The sequence below is a fragment of the Pleuronectes platessa genome, chromosome 1 (assembly GCF_947347685.1).
Source record: "Pleuronectes platessa chromosome 1, fPlePla1.1, whole genome shotgun sequence".
NCBI lineage: Eukaryota > Metazoa > Chordata > Actinopteri > Pleuronectiformes > Pleuronectidae > Pleuronectes > Pleuronectes platessa.
The window spans coordinates 2260624-2283055 of record NC_070626.1 but is presented as its reverse complement, the minus strand read 5'-3'; the positions used below and the strand labels follow the sequence as shown (position 1 = coordinate 2283055).

At 39.1% G+C, this 22432-nt stretch overlaps 1 protein-coding gene across 2 annotated transcripts in view; it reads left to right on the top strand.

Moving 5' to 3' along the window:
* dok4 (docking protein 4) overlaps window positions 1–22432 on the top strand; it is a 98658-nt gene that overhangs the window by 70021 nt on the left and 6205 nt on the right. For both annotated transcript variants that reach the window (XM_053422328.1, XM_053422318.1), the window contains exons 2-5: window positions 3660–4114; window positions 20902–21009; window positions 21505–21619; window positions 22253–22372. In XM_053422328.1, coding sequence (XP_053278303.1) covers window positions 4049–4114; window positions 20902–21009; window positions 21505–21619; window positions 22253–22372 — 409 coding nt within the window. In that variant the 5' untranslated portion in view covers window positions 3660–4048. The remainder of the gene's footprint in view (window positions 1–3659; window positions 4115–20901; window positions 21010–21504; window positions 21620–22252; window positions 22373–22432) is intronic.

Here is a 22432-nt window from a genome sequence, read left to right as displayed (position 1 = left end):
TCACAGGTCCTCAACTAGCCGCTTCTTTAAATGGTACCCGCAAAACGCCAGTGTCAACGTCTACAGTGAAGAGGCGACTCTGGGATGCTGGCCTTCTAGGCAGAGTGGCAAAGAAAAAGCCATATCTGAGACTGGCTAATAAAAAGAAAAGATTGATATGGGCAAAAGAACACAGACATTGGACAGAGGAAGATTGGAAAAAAGTGTTATCGACAGACGAATCAAAGTTTGAGGTGTTTGGATCACACAGAAGAACATTTGTGAGACGCAGAACAGTGAAAAGATGCTGGAAGAGTGCCTGACGCCATCTGTCAAGCATTGTGGAGGTTATGTGATGGTCTGGGACTGCTTTGGTGCTGGTAAAGTGGGAGATTTGTACAAGGTAAAAGGGATTTTAAATGCGCCATGCCATACCCTGTGGACAGCGCTTGATTGGAGCCAATTTCCTCCTACAACAGGACAATGACCCTCCAAATTATGCAAGAACTATTTAGGGAAAAAGCAGGCAGCTGGTATGCTGTCTGTAATGAAGCTGCCAGCGCAGTCACCAGATCTCAACCCCATTGAGCTGATGTGGGAGCAGCTTGACCGTATGGTACACAAGAGGTGCCCATCAAGCCAATGCAACTTGAGGGAGGTGCTTCAGGAAGAGTGGGGTGAAATTTCTACAGATTACCTCAACAAATTAACAGCTAGAATGCCAAGGGTCTGCAATGCTGGAATTGTTGCAAATGGAGCATTCTGTGACGAAAGCAAAGTTTTAAGAACAAAATTAATATTAAAAAAAAAATCATTATTTCTAACCTTGTCAATGTCTTGACTATATTTTTTATTCATTTTGCAATTCATTTGATAAATAAAAGTGTCAGTTTTCATTGAAAACACGAAATTGTCTGGGTGACCCCAAACTTTTGAATGGTAGTGTATATGTAAATGTATATGAAATCAGTGTCCATGTTGATTCCTCATTTGGGGCAGCACAACCAGCTGCAACCGCAACACTGCATGGAATCATGTTTCTGGTCATCAGGTGATCATGTTGCTGGTCCTTTTAACTTTGATTCAGTCTCTGTGAGCTCTCAAGAAGAATATCTGACTCTAAATGCTGCACTGTCCATCAACACCCTGCTGATTTACTGCTATCTGATGCTGAGTGGGTAGCATGCGGTAGTATGCAGTGGGTTTATCACAGCTGCCTATGTTGTAGTATGACTGAACTAGAACAATTGTGTATAACTGAAAGGAACTTCATAGCTGGTGATTGTAGTAATGACTTATTCATCATATAATTCATGAAAAGCAAGCATTAAGCAAAGAGCATTCTGATTACATTCGTTGTGTGTGTGCGTGTGTGTGTGTGCGTGTATTACTGATCCCCTTTTTAAAGTTTAATGTCTCTGTTCCAGATTTCCCATTGAACCCTGTGAGACATGTCTGCACTAGACGCTCCCACTAAGACTCACACACGCTGCGGGGTGCTTGATTTTGTTGGAATATATGAGTTATTGGTGTTGAATACACTTCTTTCCAAAATCGAAGCATTGATTTTATCTTTAGTATCTTCCTCCATGAGGTTTATTTCAAAGGAAATACACATGATTGTACAAATATTCAGAGTTCAGTTTCAGATGGGACTGTTTTTCAACAGAGAATATAATATATATATTCACCATATGAAGGAAACGATCTAGCCATAGAAAAACTTATCACAGCCTTTACGTGTATAGGGATGATTTGTAGTGTACCCCTCCCCTCAGCCCTCTCTTTCCACACATGTAGGTCATGATGAACCTTATTCCTGTAATGCACCACTTAATTTTTTATTACATCCTTCACAGTCCTTACTAAATTATTGAACACATGTTATATTTTGTACTCGTGTCTCTGGCCTCGTTTTTTGTGATATTTTGTTGTGATGTTGTTTTGTTTCCCTCCAAGAACTTACACACTAATGCAGTAGAGTTAGGAGAACAAAGCTTAACAAAGTCAAATTAAATTATTTCCTCCATATGCTTTTAGGACTAATCCAATTAATAGACAGATATGGATGTAAACTGCAACTTGACTGGTTGGCTGAATGCACACAGTACAGAGGCATTGTGGTATTCATATTACAGAGAGGCTGCTGTGTCTGTTGCTAGGTGTAGTTAAATTAATTATTTTCTCCAAACTGGCTTTTACTGTGGACTTTCTTAGTGTGTGTGAAAGGGGTCCCTCTTAGCGATGAAGGCATGAGCGGCAGCATTCCAAAATGTCCTTGGGCGCTGGACCCTTAGTGTGTGAATGATAAAAGGGGCAATATAATGTAGTGTGTGTTTGAAAGGGTGGATATGATTTGCACTGAATGTTTGAATTATCAATAAACTAACAATTTAGTAGCACTTACATGGCACTTACATATAGCCCTTTGTAGTTTTGCTTTTTTGAAGAAATTGTACTTTCTTGATTCTTGTTGTTCTGGGTTTGCACCCTCATGTTTGAATGCAGTTATTGTAAGTCGCTTTGGATAATAGCGTCAGCCAAATGAAATGTATTGTAATCAATAAGACTAGAAAAAGGCTAAATAAATGCAGTCCATTTACCTTTTACAGAGGATATTATCACTAACTCCATATTTTAAACCTATTTTGTGTTTTAGCATCTCTCAGCTTGTTCACATCCTTTTCACTTCCAATGTGTACAAGCAAGGAATGAAATAAAACCTTTGCTTCGCCTGGCGAAGACAATCTCCAGTGTCACTTGAAGTGGAGTATAACTTTGATGAACTTTGACCCACAATATTCACCTGCATTCTCTGACTATGCCCTTAACAGCTTATAATAACCTGTAAGTGACCTGTAATTCTGTCGTTTTTCAAATTACAAACTACAAACTCCCCTTAAGGGACTAACATCACAGGGGCATACAACACACTTTATCTTTAGTACTGTGATTTATGTTAGTAATATCACCTCCCCCCCAAAAAAAGGTTTGGATGTATGAGATCCACATCTTGATTCTGTATGCGTAGATTTCCTCAAGCTAAAGATAATAACTAACAGTTGACCTTTTTTTTAATACATCATCAATATGGACAGTAATTCAGAGAGCCAAAGCATGTCATCTGAAAGGGATGAAAGGCTGCATCGGCTTCTGAGTGACACTTACATTAAACAGAGCTGTTTGAATGTTGCCATTATATAAATGGTACATGCATCTTTAGCAAATGACGACAAATGAGGATCACCAACACAACTGTCTGCAACCTCTTCTCTCCAGCAGCACTGCAACATAGCATGTCAAGATCAAAGGATGAAGCGATCTGTGGGTTTGAAATGGAAATTTAATTAGGAGAAAACTGGTATTAAAGAGTGCAGCGTGATGGGTAATCAGAGTTAGAGAACAGGCTAAACCTCTTACTTTTTTCCTGTATGCAGTACCCTCTAATAGATGGGCAGCCGGGTGGACACACACACACATATAAATATATATATATATAAAATGTTATGTATTTACACAGACTCAAACAAAGAAAGACAAACAGTGCAACATTTCACAAGCAGCCATCCTGCATAATTGCCCTCAACAGTTTGTGGCAGTAGCATGAATTATGGATGATAATGTTATGCCTCTTGCTTCTCAATAACAGAAATATCTATATATCATTGTCCGTTTCTTAGAAATACCTGCCAGGAAGATGAGGGAAGACCCGTCTGATGAAGAATATCTCAACGGAGGATGCACTAAAGGATGAACACAAAAGGAAGGAGAAAAGAGGAGACTCAAAAGTTCGACAGAGGAGAACAAATGGAAACAAACGGATCAGTAAGAGGAGGGAGGGAAATGTGAGGAGCTTTATGAAAGAGGAAAGATAGAAACAGAAAAACTTCTAAGCAGGAAAACTACATCAGGTAAACAGATTGAAAGTGAGAGAAAGGAAGCCATAAAGGACAAAGGAGCTGGAAGCTTTGGAAGGGTAGAAAGGAAAAGCAAGAATCTGGTTGAGGGAGGAAAAAAACATCTGGATGGTCTCCACAGCGACAGCCAGCTGGTTACCCACCCTCCGAAGATGGCTTCCAACTTCAACGACATTGTCAAGCAAGGCTACGTGCGCATGCGCAGCCGCAAATTGGGGGTGAGTGTGTGTTCATAAAGTGAGTGTTTTCTCTCCATTGATGATTTATCACTTACATCACAAAAAACAATCCTGACTTCACACTGTGAAACCTGATCAGGAAAATTCAAAAATGGAGCGACGCCTGTGAGCTAGATCAAACAGCCAACTCGAGCTGCACTGCTCTGATCATGTGACATACATCATGTGACATACCTCACTCTCCGCAACCATCTATAACACACACCCACCTTATCAGGTGGTCTATTTAAGCAGAGATACATTTTCCATCATCCCCTTTGCTTGCCCTGCTGCTGCAGTATTGCTACCAGTTACTTCAGCCCCTCCACCACCCCAGCATCCACCTGTAGGCTTCGACGGGGGGTTATAAGTATTTGCTCATCACTCCCATCATTCCTGCGTAATCATGTGGGGGAGTGATTAAGTTGGAGCCTAGATGCCAAACACTAAACCTGATCTACTGCTGCAATAAATGTTTGAACGTGAGTTGTCTGACTGAAATACAGTTTTCTTAAATATGCTTCCACAAGCTGGGCGAGATGATTGGTGTGATTGCTTCACTTACATTGCTACTACGTACGGAAAGTATTCAGACCCCTTTAAATTTTTCACTCTGTTTCATTGCAGCCATTTGCTAAAATCAAAAAAGTTCATTTAATTTCTTATTAATTCACACTCAGCATTCTTGACAGAAAAAAAATGAAAAGTAGAAATGTTTGCAAATTTATTAAAAAAGAAAAAACTGAAATATCACATGGTCATAAGTATTCAGACCCTTTGCTGTGACAATCCTATTTAATTCACATGCTGTCCATTTCTTCTGATCCTCCTTGAGATGGTTTACTCCTTCATTGGAGTCCAGCTGTGTTTAATTAAACTGATGGACTTGATGAGGAAAGGCACACACCTGTCTATATAAGACCTTACAGCTCACAGTGCATGTCAGAGCAAATGAGAATCATGAGGTCGAAGGAACTGCCCAAGGAGCTCAGAGACAGAATTGTGGCAAGGCACAGATCTGGCCAAGGTTACAAAATAATTTCTGCAGCACTCAAGGTTCCTAAGAGCACAGTGGCCTCCATGATCCTTAAATGGAAGAAGTTTGGGACGACCAGAGCTCTTCCTAGACCTGGCCGTCCAGCCAAACTGAGCAATCGTGGCAGAAGAGAGTTGGTGAGAGAGGTAAAGAAGAACCCAAAGATCACTGTGGCTGAGCTCCAGAGATGCAGTAGAGAGATGGGAGAATTTTCCACAAAGTCAACTATCACTGCAGCCCTCCACCAGTCGGGGCTTTATGGCAGAGTGGCCCGACGGAAGGCTATCATGAGTGCAAGACATATGAAAGCCTGCATAGAGTTTGCCAAAAAACACATGAAGGACTCCCAGACTATGAGACATAAGATTCTCTGGTCTGATGAGACCAAGATTGAACTTTTTGGCGTTAATTCTAAGCGGTATGTGTGGAGAAAACCAGGCACTGCTCATCACCTGCCCAATACAATCCCAACAATGAAACATTGTGGTGGCAGTATCATGCTATTGGGGTGTTTTTCAGCTGCAGGGACAGGACGACTGGTTGCAATTGAAGGAAAGATGAATGCGGCCAAGTACAGAGATATCCTGGAAGAAAACCTCTTCCAGAGTGCTCTGGACCTCAGACTGGGCCAAAGGTTCACCTTCCAACAAGGCAATGACCCTAAGCACACAGCTAAAATATCAAAGGAGTGGCTTCGGAACAACTCTGTGACCATTCTTGACTGGCCCAGCCAGAGCCCTGACCTAAACCACATTGAGCATCTCTGGAGAGACCTGAAAATGGCTGTCCACCAACGTTCACCATCCAACCTGACGGAACTGGAGAGGATCTACAAAGAAGAATGGCAGAGGATCCCCAAATCCAGGTGTGAAAAACTTGTTGCATCATTCCCAAGAAGACTCATGGCTGTACTAGCTCAAAAGGGTGCTTCTACTCAATACTGAGCAAAGGGTCTGAATACCTATGACCATGTGATATTTCAGTTTTTCTTTTTTAATACATTTGCAAAAATTTCTACATTTCTGTTTTTTACTGTCAAGATGGGGTGCTGAGTGTACATTAATGAGAAATAAAATGAACTTTTTTGATTTTAGCAAATGGCTGCAATGAAACAAAGAGTGAAAACTTTAAAGGGGTCTTAATACTTTCCTTACCCACTGTATGTGTATGTTTTCATGGCGACCAGAGCGACTAACATGTCTTATCGTGTTTAATTGTTATTATACGGATGCTAAGCCCTTTGTTTCAGTGTAAGATTTTTTTATTGAAATATCTTACTGTACAGTACAAAACTATAAAAAAATTATATTTAAAGCAGATGCACAGTTTGAGTTTCTATGGGTTATATATTGCAATAAATTCTACGGAGGACCAAGGTATGTAATGTAAATTCTATTCTTTAGTCAACCTCCTCAATATTACACTGATCAACAGTACATCAGCTCATTATCAATCAATCAAACATTTACAAATCAAATTTTATTTGAACATCAGAAAGATACGGGTATTTGCAGCATGGGTAAGAATAAACACATATCTCTAAATAGTACAAACTTCATCAAAATATCAACATGCTCAATATTGTGAAATAGATTTTGACCAGACTCCTCAGGCAGGACCCAACCGATGGTTCTGAAATGTTGAATCGCCAGTGGAGGCGGTAAAGTTCAGCTAAATAACTAGAAAAATGCTTTTAACCAAAGAGAGTTGACTGCATTGACATGTAGACTCTTGGATTGATCAAGTACTTTGAACCGCTCGCCAGCCGGTTTTTATAATTAAAATTGGTTGACTGGAACCTCTTTATCAATAAATTGATTACCACTGCTTAACCAAATATCTGCATGACTGGAAACCACTAATAGGAAGTGTGAGTTGTAATGTGTAATATATATATTTTCTACGAAATATAATATCTATATAACTTTATATTGATAATAGGGCTGCACCTATAAAAAATGTTTTATCGATTAATGTAAATATTATTTTTTCCATTAATTGATTTATCTAATGATTCATTTTTTAAATGTAAATAAAAATATGTAGTTTGAGGTTCCCCTTTTCTTCTTATTCTTAACTACATTTCACATTTAAACAATCTCAACAAATATTAACAACTAAACAGCTTCACATTTCTTATCTTTTTGTTCCCCACTTTCTCTTGTTTAGTTAGAGAGGTAAACTCAACCTTTTCCTGTCAGGATTTTCCACCGTAAAGACGAACAACGGTGCGCAGGTTTAAATAGAAATGCTCTGTCAAAATCCATAAACAGGTGTGGGTCCGCATAGAATGGTGAAGGTGAGTCAGTTTCAGACTGTGTATGGTTGTGGCTGTCTTTGCATTAGCATTCTTAGATCATGGAAATTAAAGTCAGATTGTGTTCACCAGCTCCTCTCTGCCATCACTCACCCACATAGTCATATATATGACACTACGCTTTCTGAGGAGACTGATGAAATTCCTATTCCAGTGAGAACTCAGTGCTTAGGTCATTGCCAAAAGAAGTTTCTAGTTGCTATGTTCTAGATCAGGTAATGGCCTATACAACAAACATCACCAGTGGGAAAGGAGGTTCATGATTTTCAGTGCTTGGCATACATTGAGACTTGAAACTACTGCAGGGCAAAATAAATACATGTGGAATGTAATGCTTCTTCTACAACTGAATTTAACGGAAATTAATATATTTGTGTGAAAATGGGTATGATCGTTCCTAGATCAATGAGATCATTATTTTCTGCAATTGATATTAGGTATTAGTGTTTTGTAATATTTTGTGCACAATTAATATGCCAAAAATAGATAAAACACCCAAACAATTGTTCAAACTTTCTATAGATAATCTCTAATAATTTCCTGTGATAATCTTGTTATTGCGAATTCTGTTAACTGATCTCTCTTCAAACCATGTTGAGCTGACTGACATGTTCCCAGTTTATGCTAATGACTATGGTAATGCCTTGACTTTAACATTTCTGTGCCTCCAGTAGTGCCATTATCAAGTCAGAATTTAGATTTTTCTGATAATTGTAGTGAGGTCAGAGATAATGAGAATTTTTTTGCAATTTCATTAATAATCTGGGTATTTACAGATTACTTGTTTGTGAAATTGTAATTTTCTCACCTTGGAGTCCCTTTTTATAAAATTTGAATTAAAAAGGTTTGTCTGCCCAGCTCTGGGTTGAGGCAACGTGGTACAATAGCTAGATCCTTGTTCTTCAGCTGCTGACACACGTCTTTGCTGGACGTGCTTTGTATAAAAGAAGCAGGACTTTGATATAAAGATGGTTGGACGGCAGAGTCAATGCTGATTATTTCCCAGCTGAGGTCTTGTGAGGGCAGGGCTTCACTTTCTGAAGTTGACGGATGGAGGATATGTCTTGTTTTGTCCATTTGTCCATAATTGTCTTGTTCCTCAGTTAGCATTAGCTGAATATAGATATGTTTTTGAACCTATGAAAAATAATTGGAGGGATGCTACAAACATAGGGTTATACCCAAAGAAGAGGATATTGGCCATTCCACGCTCAGATTTATTTGGAAAGATATTCACATAAAATACAATGTCAGAGTCACTGGACAAAAGCAAATTTGCTCTTTATAGCTTTTCTTTGTCTGTTTGATTGTCTCCCTCTGTCTTTGAACACTAACTGCTTAACTTTTCGCCCGTTTTCCCCACTCACACACAACCGCTGTCTTTTAATTGCTTTGTGTCTTCTCTGTCTTCCTCTGTGTTTTTTTTGCCCGGAGCACTGAGTCTTCACATCTCCTCCTTCCTTTTCTGCATCATTATCTGTGTCCTTCTTCTACATTCTGTCTCTGTCATCTGTCTTGGACTCTTTAACCCTTTTTCATTTGCTCTGGTAACCCATATTCCTCCTGTGCCATATGGTGTTCTATGTAGCGTGAAGCAGTAGTTTGGCTTCTTTCTAATGCAGCTGCCATGCTGATATGAAAAATCTCCTCACTGGCTTTACACCAGCAAAGTTAAGAAAGCCTAAAAATTCCTTTTTGGGGAGTAACGACAAACAACATAATTATTTTTTGTTTTCTATACTGATCAGAATTTAACTAAATGAATCAATGTATTGTTATAACTGTTTTGGTCTTGTCGTTTCTTATCTAATGGGGTGCTGGAGTGGGGAAAATGGCAACTGCAATATCTCCCAATTACAAACAAATTGGAACGCCAATGTGATAGCATCTGTATCTTTGTACATTTCAGCCAATTTTCCACCTCCTACTCACATTGATAACAAGCTTCCCTAAGCAGCTAGATGTTATTCGTTTTAGCTACATCCCCCAACTCCACCCGCAGCATCCAAAAGCCTCCTTTCATCATGTCCTTGGTCTCCTTTGTTAACATTTAGACATTGCTTGAATTTAGAAGCCCTGGAGGCAACTTATTAACATTTCCAATACCTTGATTGCTGGTAAATTAAAAAGTTTGATTGCCTTCATGTTTTCAACCCTTTTCAGCCTGAGAGTCCCAACATCCACATTACTGACAACCAAAGGTGTAATGTTTCTGAATCCAAGACATGAACCATAAACATCCACTGTCTTGTAGAAACAGAGCAACCCTTTGTAACATGTGTCCAGTTACACAAAGTGAATCCACCAATCAGAATCCAGATTTTTCTGCAACCATCATACCAAACAAAATTACATTATTATGACTTGTAACTGCTGGAGTTTGAGTGGATGGTGAAACTGAATGAAAACATTGTAATTGTAGGCATTGAGCTGAAAGAAATGGAAATGCTTTATAAAGCTAAGGGGGAAATACAATGTGAGGTAATTACTCTTGATTTTGTTTCATTACAATCACCCTGACTAGTGATTGTATTTTGGAATAGTGTGTTATATTATCAATGCTACAGTAACCTTAAAAATCCATTATTAATATAAAATATGTATAAGTTCAGTTTCAAGTTGAAAAACAAAACATGGTTATTTGGGATTCTTTTTTGAATTGATGTTACCCTGGGGGCTTAGCTGCTTTACTCATTGAGTTAACATTGTAGTTGAACCCAAGGGATGAACACATAGAGGAGTGAAAAGAGGGTTATCAGGTTTAGTCTTTCCACAGCTTGATTAATTGATCACAACATGGTCAACACAAGAAGGAAAAGGTCTCAGGCATGTCCCATGTAGCACACATTTACCTTAAGATGTGCTTGCCCCATCTGTCCATATGCCCAAGTGTGTTATGTATGAAGAAACACACTCTGCAAGTGGCATTTTTCTCTCTGCATCCACTCAAAATATGCACTCCAAACTTTGAGATGAGCTGGGAAAGTCCTCCCTTGACTAAGGACGTAATTTTCTGTAATGGCACATTCTGGAGAGATTAGGGTATCCTGGATAATTTGCAGCCATAGCCCAACAGAACAAAAAGTTTCATCTATATTTGATATTAGATGACAATTTACCAGCAGTTATCACTGGTAACTTAAATCTTAGATGACCCATGGCCAATATGTTACATTCAAAACACAACCATTCACATAAATAGTTGGGGAAATGACCTGTCTCTTCTGCTTTGGAGTCATAGTTTCATTTAAATGTGATGTTATGTGTGTCCTGAGTAAAGACCCAAGAGTCTAAGTTGGAACTGGTATGATCTCTGCTTATCCAGCCGGATATCAGTAGATAGGACTGTAGCCAGTTTTCACAATAATCCTTGCTCGACTATGGAAGCTCTTTCTCTTTGTAGCAAAAACATAGAAGTACAGCAAAATATGGACCAGGTGACCTTAACCGTCTCATAAAGAATGCCAATGATACATTTGTAAATACAAACGTACCTTGTGTCAGTGATTTGAAAAAAAAATATTTATTACTCTTAAAATAGAGAAATTTGCCGTGTTACAACAACAAAGGGGAGGACAGATGTGATATTTTCCAAAGTTACCTGAAGGTACAAATGTTAATTTGATAGGTTGACTGGAACGCAAACATTTACATGAAGCATCTGAGGGTAGCATGAAAATAATGAATTAATGATCTATAAATTAATTTAAAGAATGTCACAAATAGACATTTGTACACATAGGAAGCATTTTAAATGAACATTATTACATCCGTGAAGTTGAACTTAAAAATCTGTAAGGAAACTACTAATTTCTACTGTTATATGTATGAAAAGTTTGTTTTCTTAAGTATTCTACATGGTCACATGTTCACATGTTGAAAACAACACCATCAGTCTTTTCAGCAAGTGACTCAAAATAACAAGTGCTTTTTTGAAAAAAACTGACTTTGTATCTTCTGATTTGTAAAATAATACTTTCAACAGTTGAAAAACATAATACTCAAACAAGTATATGGTCTTATATGGAAATTTTCCCCATTTGTATTTGATTGAACAATATGAAAAAGACATGCGATGTGTGTTTTACCACTTCACAAGAATGAAAATTGTATATACATACAGTGAACATGCATCCAGCTCAGTTTTTCAGTGCATGTGCAATATGTGCATTTGTGAGAGCCCTGTTGACTTTGGTAGGTAATGGAATTACCCTTGTCTTTCCTCTTCAGTGTGTACACATGTGCATACACATATACACACAGTGTTAATTTCGTTGACGAAAACGATGACGAAAAATATTCGTTAACGATCTTTTTTCCATGACGAAGACGAGACCAAGACGTAACGAAAACGATTCTTTGAAAATAAAAACTATGACTAAATCTGTTTTAACTTTCGTTGACGAGACGAAATGAGACGAAAATGTTGGTGGTTGACTAAGTCACAATAATTTATTTAAACATCATCGTATCAGGCCGTCATGAAGTATCAGGAGCGGGCGAGTGAGTGAGTGTGTGTGTGTGTGTGTGTGTGCGCCCCAGATAGTGCACCGGTCCCGAGGCTCCGCCCCCCGCCCCGCTCACTCGCTCAGAGAGACACAAGATCTGAGCTCGTTCACGTGAAGAAGCCGCTCAGTGACTCACCGGCTGCTTCTTAACTATGGAAACAGTGAAAACACAGAGTGTCTCTGGTCTAAGCTGATCAGAGATCAGCGCAGCAGCTTCTTGATCAGAGCAGAAGCTGCAGGTGGTTTGTACCGAGCTTCAGTTTCTGTGTCCGCCTCCAGCCTGACCTGCTCTCACTTTTTGTTTTCACATTTAAAACTAAATATATTTTTAAGCTATAGGCTGCAGCTATATGTTTTTATTTATTTCAAAATAGGGTACTTCTTATTCAAATAGCCCTACAAAGTTCTGTGTTTAATTTATTTCAAAGTAGGCCTACACATGCCCGTGTATTTTCTTCTCTTCATAAGCGTTCTGTGTTTTCCTTTGTTGTAACAGGTACAAATAGCAATAAAATGTCAAGAGTTTTCTTTATTGTCGTTCTATAATTTCGTAAATGCAACAAACTACAGTTTAGTATAGTATAACTTTATATTAAACTTTATTAGCTTTGTTATCAAATATGTTTGGCGGCTCCAGACAAATTTTATTTGGGGGAAGAGGGGGCAAAATTACTCTTTTCAAAGTAAAGGTTGCAGACCCCTGCTATAGACCTATGTTGGTAGGGATATCTAATGGACAACCTAAGTACTGCAAGCTAGACTATTTAGCAGTTTTAGACACAACACAGGGTCCCTGGGCCTGAGAAGGGAAGAAAAGGAGTTTAATGTGGCTACTAAATGTGACTAAAATGTAATTCGTTTTCGTCGACTAAAACTAGACTAAAACTAAGAAGGATAAATGTGACTAAAACTAATATGCATTTTCGTCAAAAGACTAAGACTAAGACTAAATCAAAAATAGCTGCCAAAATTAACACTGATACACACACACTTTTCCATGACTTCACAGGACATCGCATTAACTCCCATTCACGTCCTCTAACCTAACCATAACTTTAGCCTGAAACCAACCTCACTCTAGCTTGTCTTCAGTGTAAAATTGTCTTCCTTCAAAAAAGGTCAAGTCCCCCTAGTGTGGCTGGGCAGTGATTACCAGCTTAGCACCTCTCAGTGATCAGCACTTTCTTTATTGTCCTGTGAAGACTGGTGATGCTTCTGCCAAGAAAGCATTATTACACCCACACATGAAGGAAAATTATAGGACACATTGAAATGACTTTTGCTTGTGTTACACCTCTACTTTGATGAGAGAAAAACCCAGATGATCACTTAAAAACGTTATCTTGTAGCTGTTAGTGCTGACCTTGCCATAATGAGACAAGCAGACTAGCCAAAGTCATTGCCCAAAATAGCTGCTGTACTACTACAGAGCCACTTTTGCTGAAAGGAATCATACGCTGCCATTAGTGTGGAGGTGTTAGGACAGTGCAGCCGGCGTGACTGCCCAAAGGTTAATGATGCCTGGGAAATTGGAAATCAAGGAACACAGCACTCCCAGAGGCTCTTAAAAAGCACATCCATCGATCTGCAGGGCTCTAAGCTGATTGTCCTGCTGAGAAAAGATGTTTCTAATCTGATAGGCCTAGGTCACATTTGTTTTTGTAGCTTGTGTCATTGTCTGGGCTTCAACCATGGTCTGTATGATTGGCAGGCAAGGTGCTGATGAGTAGCAAGATTATTTTGTCTGCATCAAAAACTACTGTGAAGAAGCACCAGATGAAGGTACGTTATAAGAAGTGAGTGACATTCTGCAGTTGTCAGTGGTCAGTAGTGAAGGCGCCCACTGATGGATGTAAAAGCAAGCAGTACAACAGTAGGGCAGACTGCAGTGCACATGCGCAGGAAACTGTCACAATAAAATTGTGATTCAGAATGAGGCCACTAAATGGTCGTCTCTGAGTGCAAGATGGGAAAATTCATTGGTTCGCATTACATGCATATCCATTTTCATATATGTTTTAAAGCCATTGCTTTTATCATAGTTGTTTTCATAGCCTTAAAACAAAGTATAATCCTATTTCTACTTTGCTTGTGCAGAACAGACACACCTCCTGGCGACTTTTTGAAAATGTTCAGTCATTTTGTAGCTGTTCCAGCTTATTAATGATGACATATATAAATATGTTTTGGGGTCATTGTGTGTCATGTGACCTGCAACAAATACTGCCTACACTGGGTAGTTTCAGCAGTGCTTATACTTGGCTTAAATATACATAACATAACAGAAATCTTTAGTTACACACTAACTCTTATTTTAGAGCAGAGGAACCAGCGGAGGAAAAGCTTGTCTTTTATTTGTGAGACATAACGCCTCATTTTAACTGGCAGACAGGGAATGTTTTATTGCAGTCTCAACCACAGGAATATTTTCATCAACAAGGTTTCAGCTGACATAGGTGCTGTGGCTAACATAGGTCCAACTGTCAGCATGTCACTAGGCAAGATACCAAGTAGTGTCAAATTATTACTTTTTCACATTTGTTATATGCTTAATGCTTTAATCTCCTATTGATAGGCACCTTGTGTTATAAAGTGAAAATACAGGGCTGATTTATGTTCCTGTCCTCTATTCTTCTTGACCCTTGTCTTACTTGTCATCCATTTGTCTTCGTCCTTGTAGCTTCATTATTATTCCCTGTTGTTGTTGTCTGTGATATTCTGTTTCTTCCTCCCTTCTTAAAGCCTGTGTGTACTTTGTTTGACAGATTTTATGTTTTTTAATTGTATGTTTATATACCACAGTATTGTATATCTGCTTGCCCCACCCTCTCTCTCTCTTTGTGTTTGCAATTTCAGGTTATAATCATAGACTGTAGATAAAACGGTTATTTTATTAAATCCAGCTCTCAATACAGTAATGACATTTTTGGATTTAAGATTGCTAGTCTAAATGCCGAAATCCATGTCAAAAAACAACACAGTTATTGCTTAGTGTTGGTTGACCTGTTTAGAAAGTTAAAAAATTTGAGAATTAAGTTGCCTTCAAATGGAACTTATGAGCTTGTGGTTACGATGTTGAAGGTCACACATATGATATACACTCCTGATCAAAATCTTAAGACCAGTTAAAAAATTGCATGAATTTGCATTACGCACTGTTGGATATTAGGAAGGTTCTAAGTAGAGCTTCAAAATGCAAAAAGAAGAAATGGGAACAAGAGCCCAAAAGTTGTGAGCTGGCAATTTATTGAAAACAACAATTTAACTCAAATAGGCTGTTCATCAGCTGATCAAAAGTTTAAGACCACAGCCTTTAAAAGCCTAAATCTGTGCAAAAATTTGGATTCCATGTCATTTCCTGTCAAGTAATCACACTGTGAAGATCTCTTGATGGCAAAGGCAAAAAAGCTCACCGTCTTTGAACGTGGTAGGATTGTTGAACTGCATAAACAAGGCCTCTCACAACGGGCCATCGATGCTGAGGTTGGACGCAGTAAGACAGTCATTTTGCATTTCTTAAAAGATCCTCAGGGTTATGGAACAAAAAAATCAAGTGGTAGACCCAAAAAAATCTCACCGGCGCTGAGCCGCAGGATCCGAATGGCTGTCCGTCAAGACATGGGACGATCCTCGTCCCAAATTAAGGCCATTACTGGTGCTGACTGCAGCCCAATAACCATCAGACGGCATCTGCGAAGGAAGGGCTTCAAAAACAAGAGACGTCTTCAAAGGCCACGTCTCCTTCAACGCCACAAAATTGCCCGTTTAGACTTTGCAAGGGAGCACCAAACATGGGACATTAAAAGGTGGAAGAAAGTTTTATTCTCTGACGAGAAAAAATGTAACCTTGATGGTCCTGATGGCTTCCAACGTTACTGGCATGACAAGGAGATGCCACCTGAGATGTTTTCTACGCGTCACAGTGGAGGGGGCACCATCATGATCTGGGGGGCTTTTTCCTTCAATGGAACAATGGAGCTCCAGGTTGTGCAGGGGCGTCAAACAGCAGCTGGCTATGTGGAGATGTTGCAGCGGGCATCCCTCATGACTGAGGGCCCTCGTCTGTGTGGTAATGACTGGGTTTTTCAGCAGGACAACGCTCCAATTCACAATGCCCGTCTGACCAAGACTTTTTTCCAGGAGAATAACATCACTCGTTTGGACAATCCTGCGTGTTCCCCTGATCTTAATCCAATTGAGAACATTTGGGGATGGATGGCAAGGGAAGTTTACAAAAATGGACTTCAGTTCCAGACAGTGGATGCCCTTCGTGAAGCCATCTTCACCACTTGGCGCAACATTCGCACTAGCCTTTTGGAAACACTTGCATCAAGCATGCCAAAACGAATTTTTGAAGTGATCAACAATAATGGTGGAGCTACTCATTACTGAGTCAGTTTTTGACACTTTAATTTCTGTTTTAGGAGTTTTTTTATTTTTTTTTAGCTGTGGTCTTAAACTTTTGATCAGCTGATGAACAGCCTACTTCAGTTAAATTGTTGTTTTCAATAAATTGCCTGCTCACAACTTTTGGGCTCTTGTTCCCATTTCTTCTTTTTGCATTTTGAAACTCTACTTAGAACCTTCCTAAGATTCAACAGTGCAAAATGCAAATTCATGCAATTTTTTACCTGGTCTTAACATTTTGATCAGGAGTGTACTTGGCATTCCACTGGTTAAGTCATGAAGACACCATCGCTGGGTAACAGCAACATGGACGCTGTGTTAAGAGGCCACAGAGGCTAACAATTTAGTGATCTCATAATGCCGGAAATCCAAAGTCATAATGACATCAATAAAAGTAATTATAATGAGCAAACACAAACACTTGCTTATTAGTGCACTTATCCAATGATCCATCATATGCCAGCTGTACATTGAATCAAATTCTGCAAACACAGGTCAGGAGTTCCAATAGAGTCACAATCTGAAGTCAACATCATAGACTATAGCCTTGTGTCAACACCTGGGGCTGGTGGTATGATGGTGTCACTTTGGACCATTACACCATTAAATAATGGTTTGACACAGCATATTAGTGTTGTTATTTGTGTGTCTTCCAAAAGTGGTCTCAGACTGGTTTATGACAGTGAGTTCAGTGAACTTCATTGACCTCCTCAGTCAGTAGAATCCAGTAGAACCCTTGCGATGTGGTAGAACAGGAGGTTGGCAGCATGAATGTGCAGTTGAAAAATCTGCAGCGATGATGTGATACAGTCATGTCAAGATGGAGCAGATTCTCAGTGGAAAGTTTCCAACATCTTGTGTTATCAAGGCCACAATGAAATGAGGCTTTAATGAAAGCAAAGGGTGAAACTCATTTATTAACCAGACTTTCATGGAAGTTATGTCCAGAAAGTCCATGTGTCTCCTCAAGAAACTCTTGACTTTTAGAATTTTAATTCTTTCATTCCAATATTAACCCATTATTAGTCCAACTCAAATGAAGTACTGGTGATCAATATTTCATACAAAATAAAGCAACAGAAAAAAAATCATGCCTCCATACTGCTCGTGTGGTGTCATGCAACTGTCCAGAAGCCTCGATATTCCTATTTGATTCGAAATGGCGTCATTTACACTGTGTTTTAAGACAAAATGTCCGCAACCGGAAATGGCGATGCTTGTGGAACCAAGGAACCATATCAACTTGTGGTAAAAGGGGCACAATACGTCCTCTTTAAGCCAAACAGTAAACATGTTATGCCTAATTACAGTGCCTTGCATAAGTATTCACCCCCTTTGGACTTTTCTACATTTTGTCATGGTATAACCACAGATTAAAATGTATTTCATCGTGAGTTTATGTAATGGACCAACACAAAATAGTGCATCATTTGGAAGTGGGGGGAAATATTACATGGATTTCACAATTATTTACAAATAAAAATCTGAAAAGTGTTGAGTGCATATGTATTCACCCCCTTTACTGTGAAACCCCTAACAAAGATCTGGTGCGACCAATTGCATTCACAAGTCACATTTGCAAGTCACATAATTAGTAAATAGGGTCCACCTGTCTGCAATTTAATCTCAGTATAAATACACCTGTTCTGTGACGGACTCAGAGTTTGTTGGAGATCATTACTGAACAAACAGCATCATGAAGACCAAGGAGCTCACCAAACAGGTCAGGGATCAAGTTGTGGAGAAATATGAAGCAGGGTTAGGTTATAAAAAAATATCCAGAGCTTTGAACATCTCTCTGAGCACCATAAAATCCATCATAAGAAAATGGAAAGAATATGGCACAACCGCAAACCTACCAAGAGGAGGCCGTCCACCCAAACTGAAGAGTCGGACAAGGAGAAAATTAATCAGAGAAGCAAACAGGAGGCCCATGGTTACTCTGGAGGAGTTGCAGAGATCCACAGCTGAGGTGGGAGAATCTGTCCACAGGACAACTATTAGTCGTCTACTCCACAAATCTGGCCTTTATGGAAGAGTGGCAAGAAGAAAGCCATTGTTGAAAGGGATCCATACAAAATCCCATTTGGAGTTTGCCAGAAGCCATGTGGGAGACACAGCAAACATGTGGAAGAAGGTGCTCTGGTCAGATGAGACCAAAATTGAACTTTTTGGCCTCAATGCAAAACGCTATGTGTGGCGAAAACCCAACACTGCCCATCACCCTGAGCACACCATCCCAACAGTGAAACATGGTGGTGGTAGCATCATGCTGTGGGGATGCTTCTCTTCAGCAGGTACAGGGAAACTGGTCAGAATAGAGGGAAAGATGGATGGAGCCAAATACAGGGAAATCCTTGAAGAAAATCTGATGCAGTCTGCAAAAGACTTGAGACTGGGGCGGAGGTTCATCTTCCAGCAGGACAATGACCCTAAACATACAGCCAGAGCTACAAAGGAATGGTTTGGATTAAAGAATGTTAATGTCTTAAAATGGCCCAGTCAAAGCCCAGACCTCAATCCAATAGAGAATCTATGGCAAGACTTGAAGATTGCGGTTCACAGACGGTCTCCATCCAATCTGACTGAGCTTCATCTTTTTTGCCAAGAAGAATGGACAAACCTTTCCATCTCTAGATGTGCAAAGCTGGTAGAGACATACCCCAAAAGACTTGCAGCTGTAATTGCAGCGAAAGGGGGTTCTACCAAGTATTGACACAGGGGGGTGAATACTTATGCACCCAACAGATGTCAACTTTTTTGTTCTCATTATTGTTTGTGTCACAATAAAATTTATTTTGCACCTTCAAAGTACTATGCATGTTTTGTTGATCAAACGGGAAAAAATTTATTTAAGTCTATTTGAATTCCAATTAGTAATAGTACATAATGGGAAAAAGTCCAAGGGGGGTGAATACTTATGCAAGGCACTGTATATCATTGCCTCTGGCCCATTCCTCAACTCCTTATTTTTTTCAGAATTATTATATTAACTTGTGCAGGGCCTGTTCTAAACCTGCCTGTTTGTAATGGGCTCTTTGCTTGTCTTATGTTAATGCTCCAGAGTTATTTCAGAATTATCATGTCTTAGAGTGGTCCTTCTCTAACCAGAAGGTCGGCGGTTCAATCATGGTCTTCTGCATGCAAGTGTCCTTGGGCAAGAATCCAAAATTGCCCCTTCTCATAGAGAAAAGCTCTGCACGTGTATGAATGTGTTTGTGTGAATGGGTGAATAGGTGAATCTAAAAACCACCTAGGTTGTACTATATTTCAAAAAGTGTGCAACATAAATTGTTAAATGCATAAATAGTATCAATAAAATGTTTTAATTCTTACAGAGATGAGGGGAGCAGTAATGTAAATTGTAATGATATAGCCATAAATGGTATATGTGAGTAGGCATTTTGTAAAGCAATCTAGTTGTTATTATAATCCATGATCAGCTGCCACCTTGATCACGATCCATAATGCGGCCACAGCCATGATTATGAATCTGCATTGATAATCACAAGGACTAGGAAGAAAGTCAAGTCAGAGACATGTATTTAAATAAATAGATGATTTGAGAGGCAGTGTTGTTCATAATTTGTATTGGACTAGTGATATGTGCAGGAAACTGCCTGAATATTTGTCCCAAAAAAGAAAACTGATTTCATGTATAGTGATCAGCTTATTGAAGGCTTAGTTAGAAGCAGATCTTTGGCACAGTCATTCCCAAGTTGAAATGACGTGTAGGTGGAACCCACACAAAACAAACAGACTTTCAAAAAAGTAAATGTTAAATAAGTGTATTCATACTCATAACAGTGTAAAAGAGTATTTGAATATGAACATTTTAAATTATACTTGTACATTAAGCAGTAGAATTATCGTCTAATATTCAGAATTGAGACAATATTGACTTGATCTCAACTCAACTTGTTTAGAATTCATATTTTGAGGTCTAGGTTTAAATGTTGTTTTGATGAGGAGCCATCCTCCTTTTCCCTCCTCCTCTTCATCTATTCTTCCCCTATCTCTTCAATATGTTGTTTGAAGTAATATGCTCTAAGCAAACAAACTAGCTGAGGCGTGCTTAGTGAAGTTAAAGACAGGAGGCAGGGGGTGGGAGGGACGGGGAAGACAGAAAGTGCTAATTGCTCCCTTCTCACAGCTTCAACGATGAAACTGATGTGAATCAATTCAGAGCTTCTGTCGTTCAAGTGGGCTTTGCTCACATAAAAGCACAAGGAAATGATCTTATTAGGACAGGCATAGTGTTAGTGTAACCTTAAAGTTCTGCTCTGCAGACAGAATGAATCCTCTGGCAATTGAATAATGGCTGGTTATTTCACACATTTGTATCTTGATTCAACAAAAATTCCATAACAGTGTTTAACAGTGGTCCATGAATTTCAAAATGTGCAGTTTTTGCAATGTTAAAAAAACATGAAGTTGAACTGTTGAAAATTGATTAAAAATAAGATAATTTCACACAGCAGATCTAATTTGTGAGTGTGTGTGTGTGTGTGTGTTATAGATCTATCGGCGTTGCTGGCTGGTGTTTAAGAAGTCATCCAGTAAAGGACCTCGTCGCCTGGAGAAATACCCCGATGAGAAGTCCGCCTACATCAGAGTCTGTCCCAAGGTGAGAGAGAGAAAGGAAACAAACACACACACACACACACACACATACACACACACATACATACACTCCTCATTGTTCAACATTATCACCTCAAACTTCTGTCTTTACTTTCACACTTTATCAGTTAGCGCATTCAAGGATGTGATAATGTGTGTATTATTAAGAAGTGTACAAAAGTGTTAAAGATACAAGTCAACACTTCAACACTCTAAACATACTGTTGTGGCTAGAAAAAATTAACAGCACAACACATAACAACAAAGATGACTTTAACGTTTGTGTTTCCTGAACCAGCTCTGACACATGAAGTCTGTGGAAACATTTTATTTCAACAACTAAACCTTGTCATGTGACTGTGCAACCAGTGCAGGGATATAACACATACGACATCAAATTTATTTTGCTGAGATATCAATCATCATTGCAATAAACAAGTACGTTAATCGGCCCTGAACTCGGCCTCCTTAACTGTTTTATCCTCAATCTGTTGCCTAGGTGACAGAAATTAGTAATGTCAAGAATGTTACGCGGTTGCCTCGAGATACCAAGCGACAGGCCGTGGCTATTGTGTTTACAGACGACACCTCACGTACCTTCACTTGTGAATCAGGTAATGTACACACTCATTCAATTTCCACAAACTGTCACAAAACTGTTAAACCTTAGTTTGACAATAATAATAATAAAGAACATAAGGGCTTACAAAGTTTAATATAATATTTTATAAGCTAAATAATTTTTTGATAAGGTCCCTTGTTAGATATAATGTACTGGCAGGGTATTTTGGCTACACCTGATAAATAAACTCTGGTGGTGAAACTATAAAAATACAACATTGTTGCAAGAAATATCTTTGGCATATATGTACAGTTTTTCAATTTCTTCTCAGTTGTTGCCTGACATACACAGATATTTATATATTTATAATGATATCAACCAATTCCTCACTGGGCTCCAGTACAGATCTGGGGTCAGGATATATGGGCAATAGCAAAGAGACTGTAAGCCGGGGAATCAGCTAAGTGAATTAATCCACTTATCAACTCCTAAAGCTCACTGTTGTATCTTTGTTGTGTAATCTATCCATTAACAATCTAGCATACATTTTTAGGGGTGATAAAACATATTTATTTGTTGGCACATTATTTCTGTAATTTATCTCCTGCTGTGTGTGTGTGTGTCTGTGTGTGTCTGTGTGTGTGCGCGCGCGCGTGTGCGTGCGTGTGTGTGTGTGTGTCTACAGAGCTTGAGGCAGAAGATTGGTTCAAGACGCTGTCAATTGAGTGTCTTGGCATGCGGCCCAGTGATATCAGTATGGGAGAGCCTGACCTGCTGGCTGCTGGCGTACAATGTGAACACACAGGTAATTCTCTCTCTCACTCACGCACACACACACACACACACACAACATATCCTATTAGCC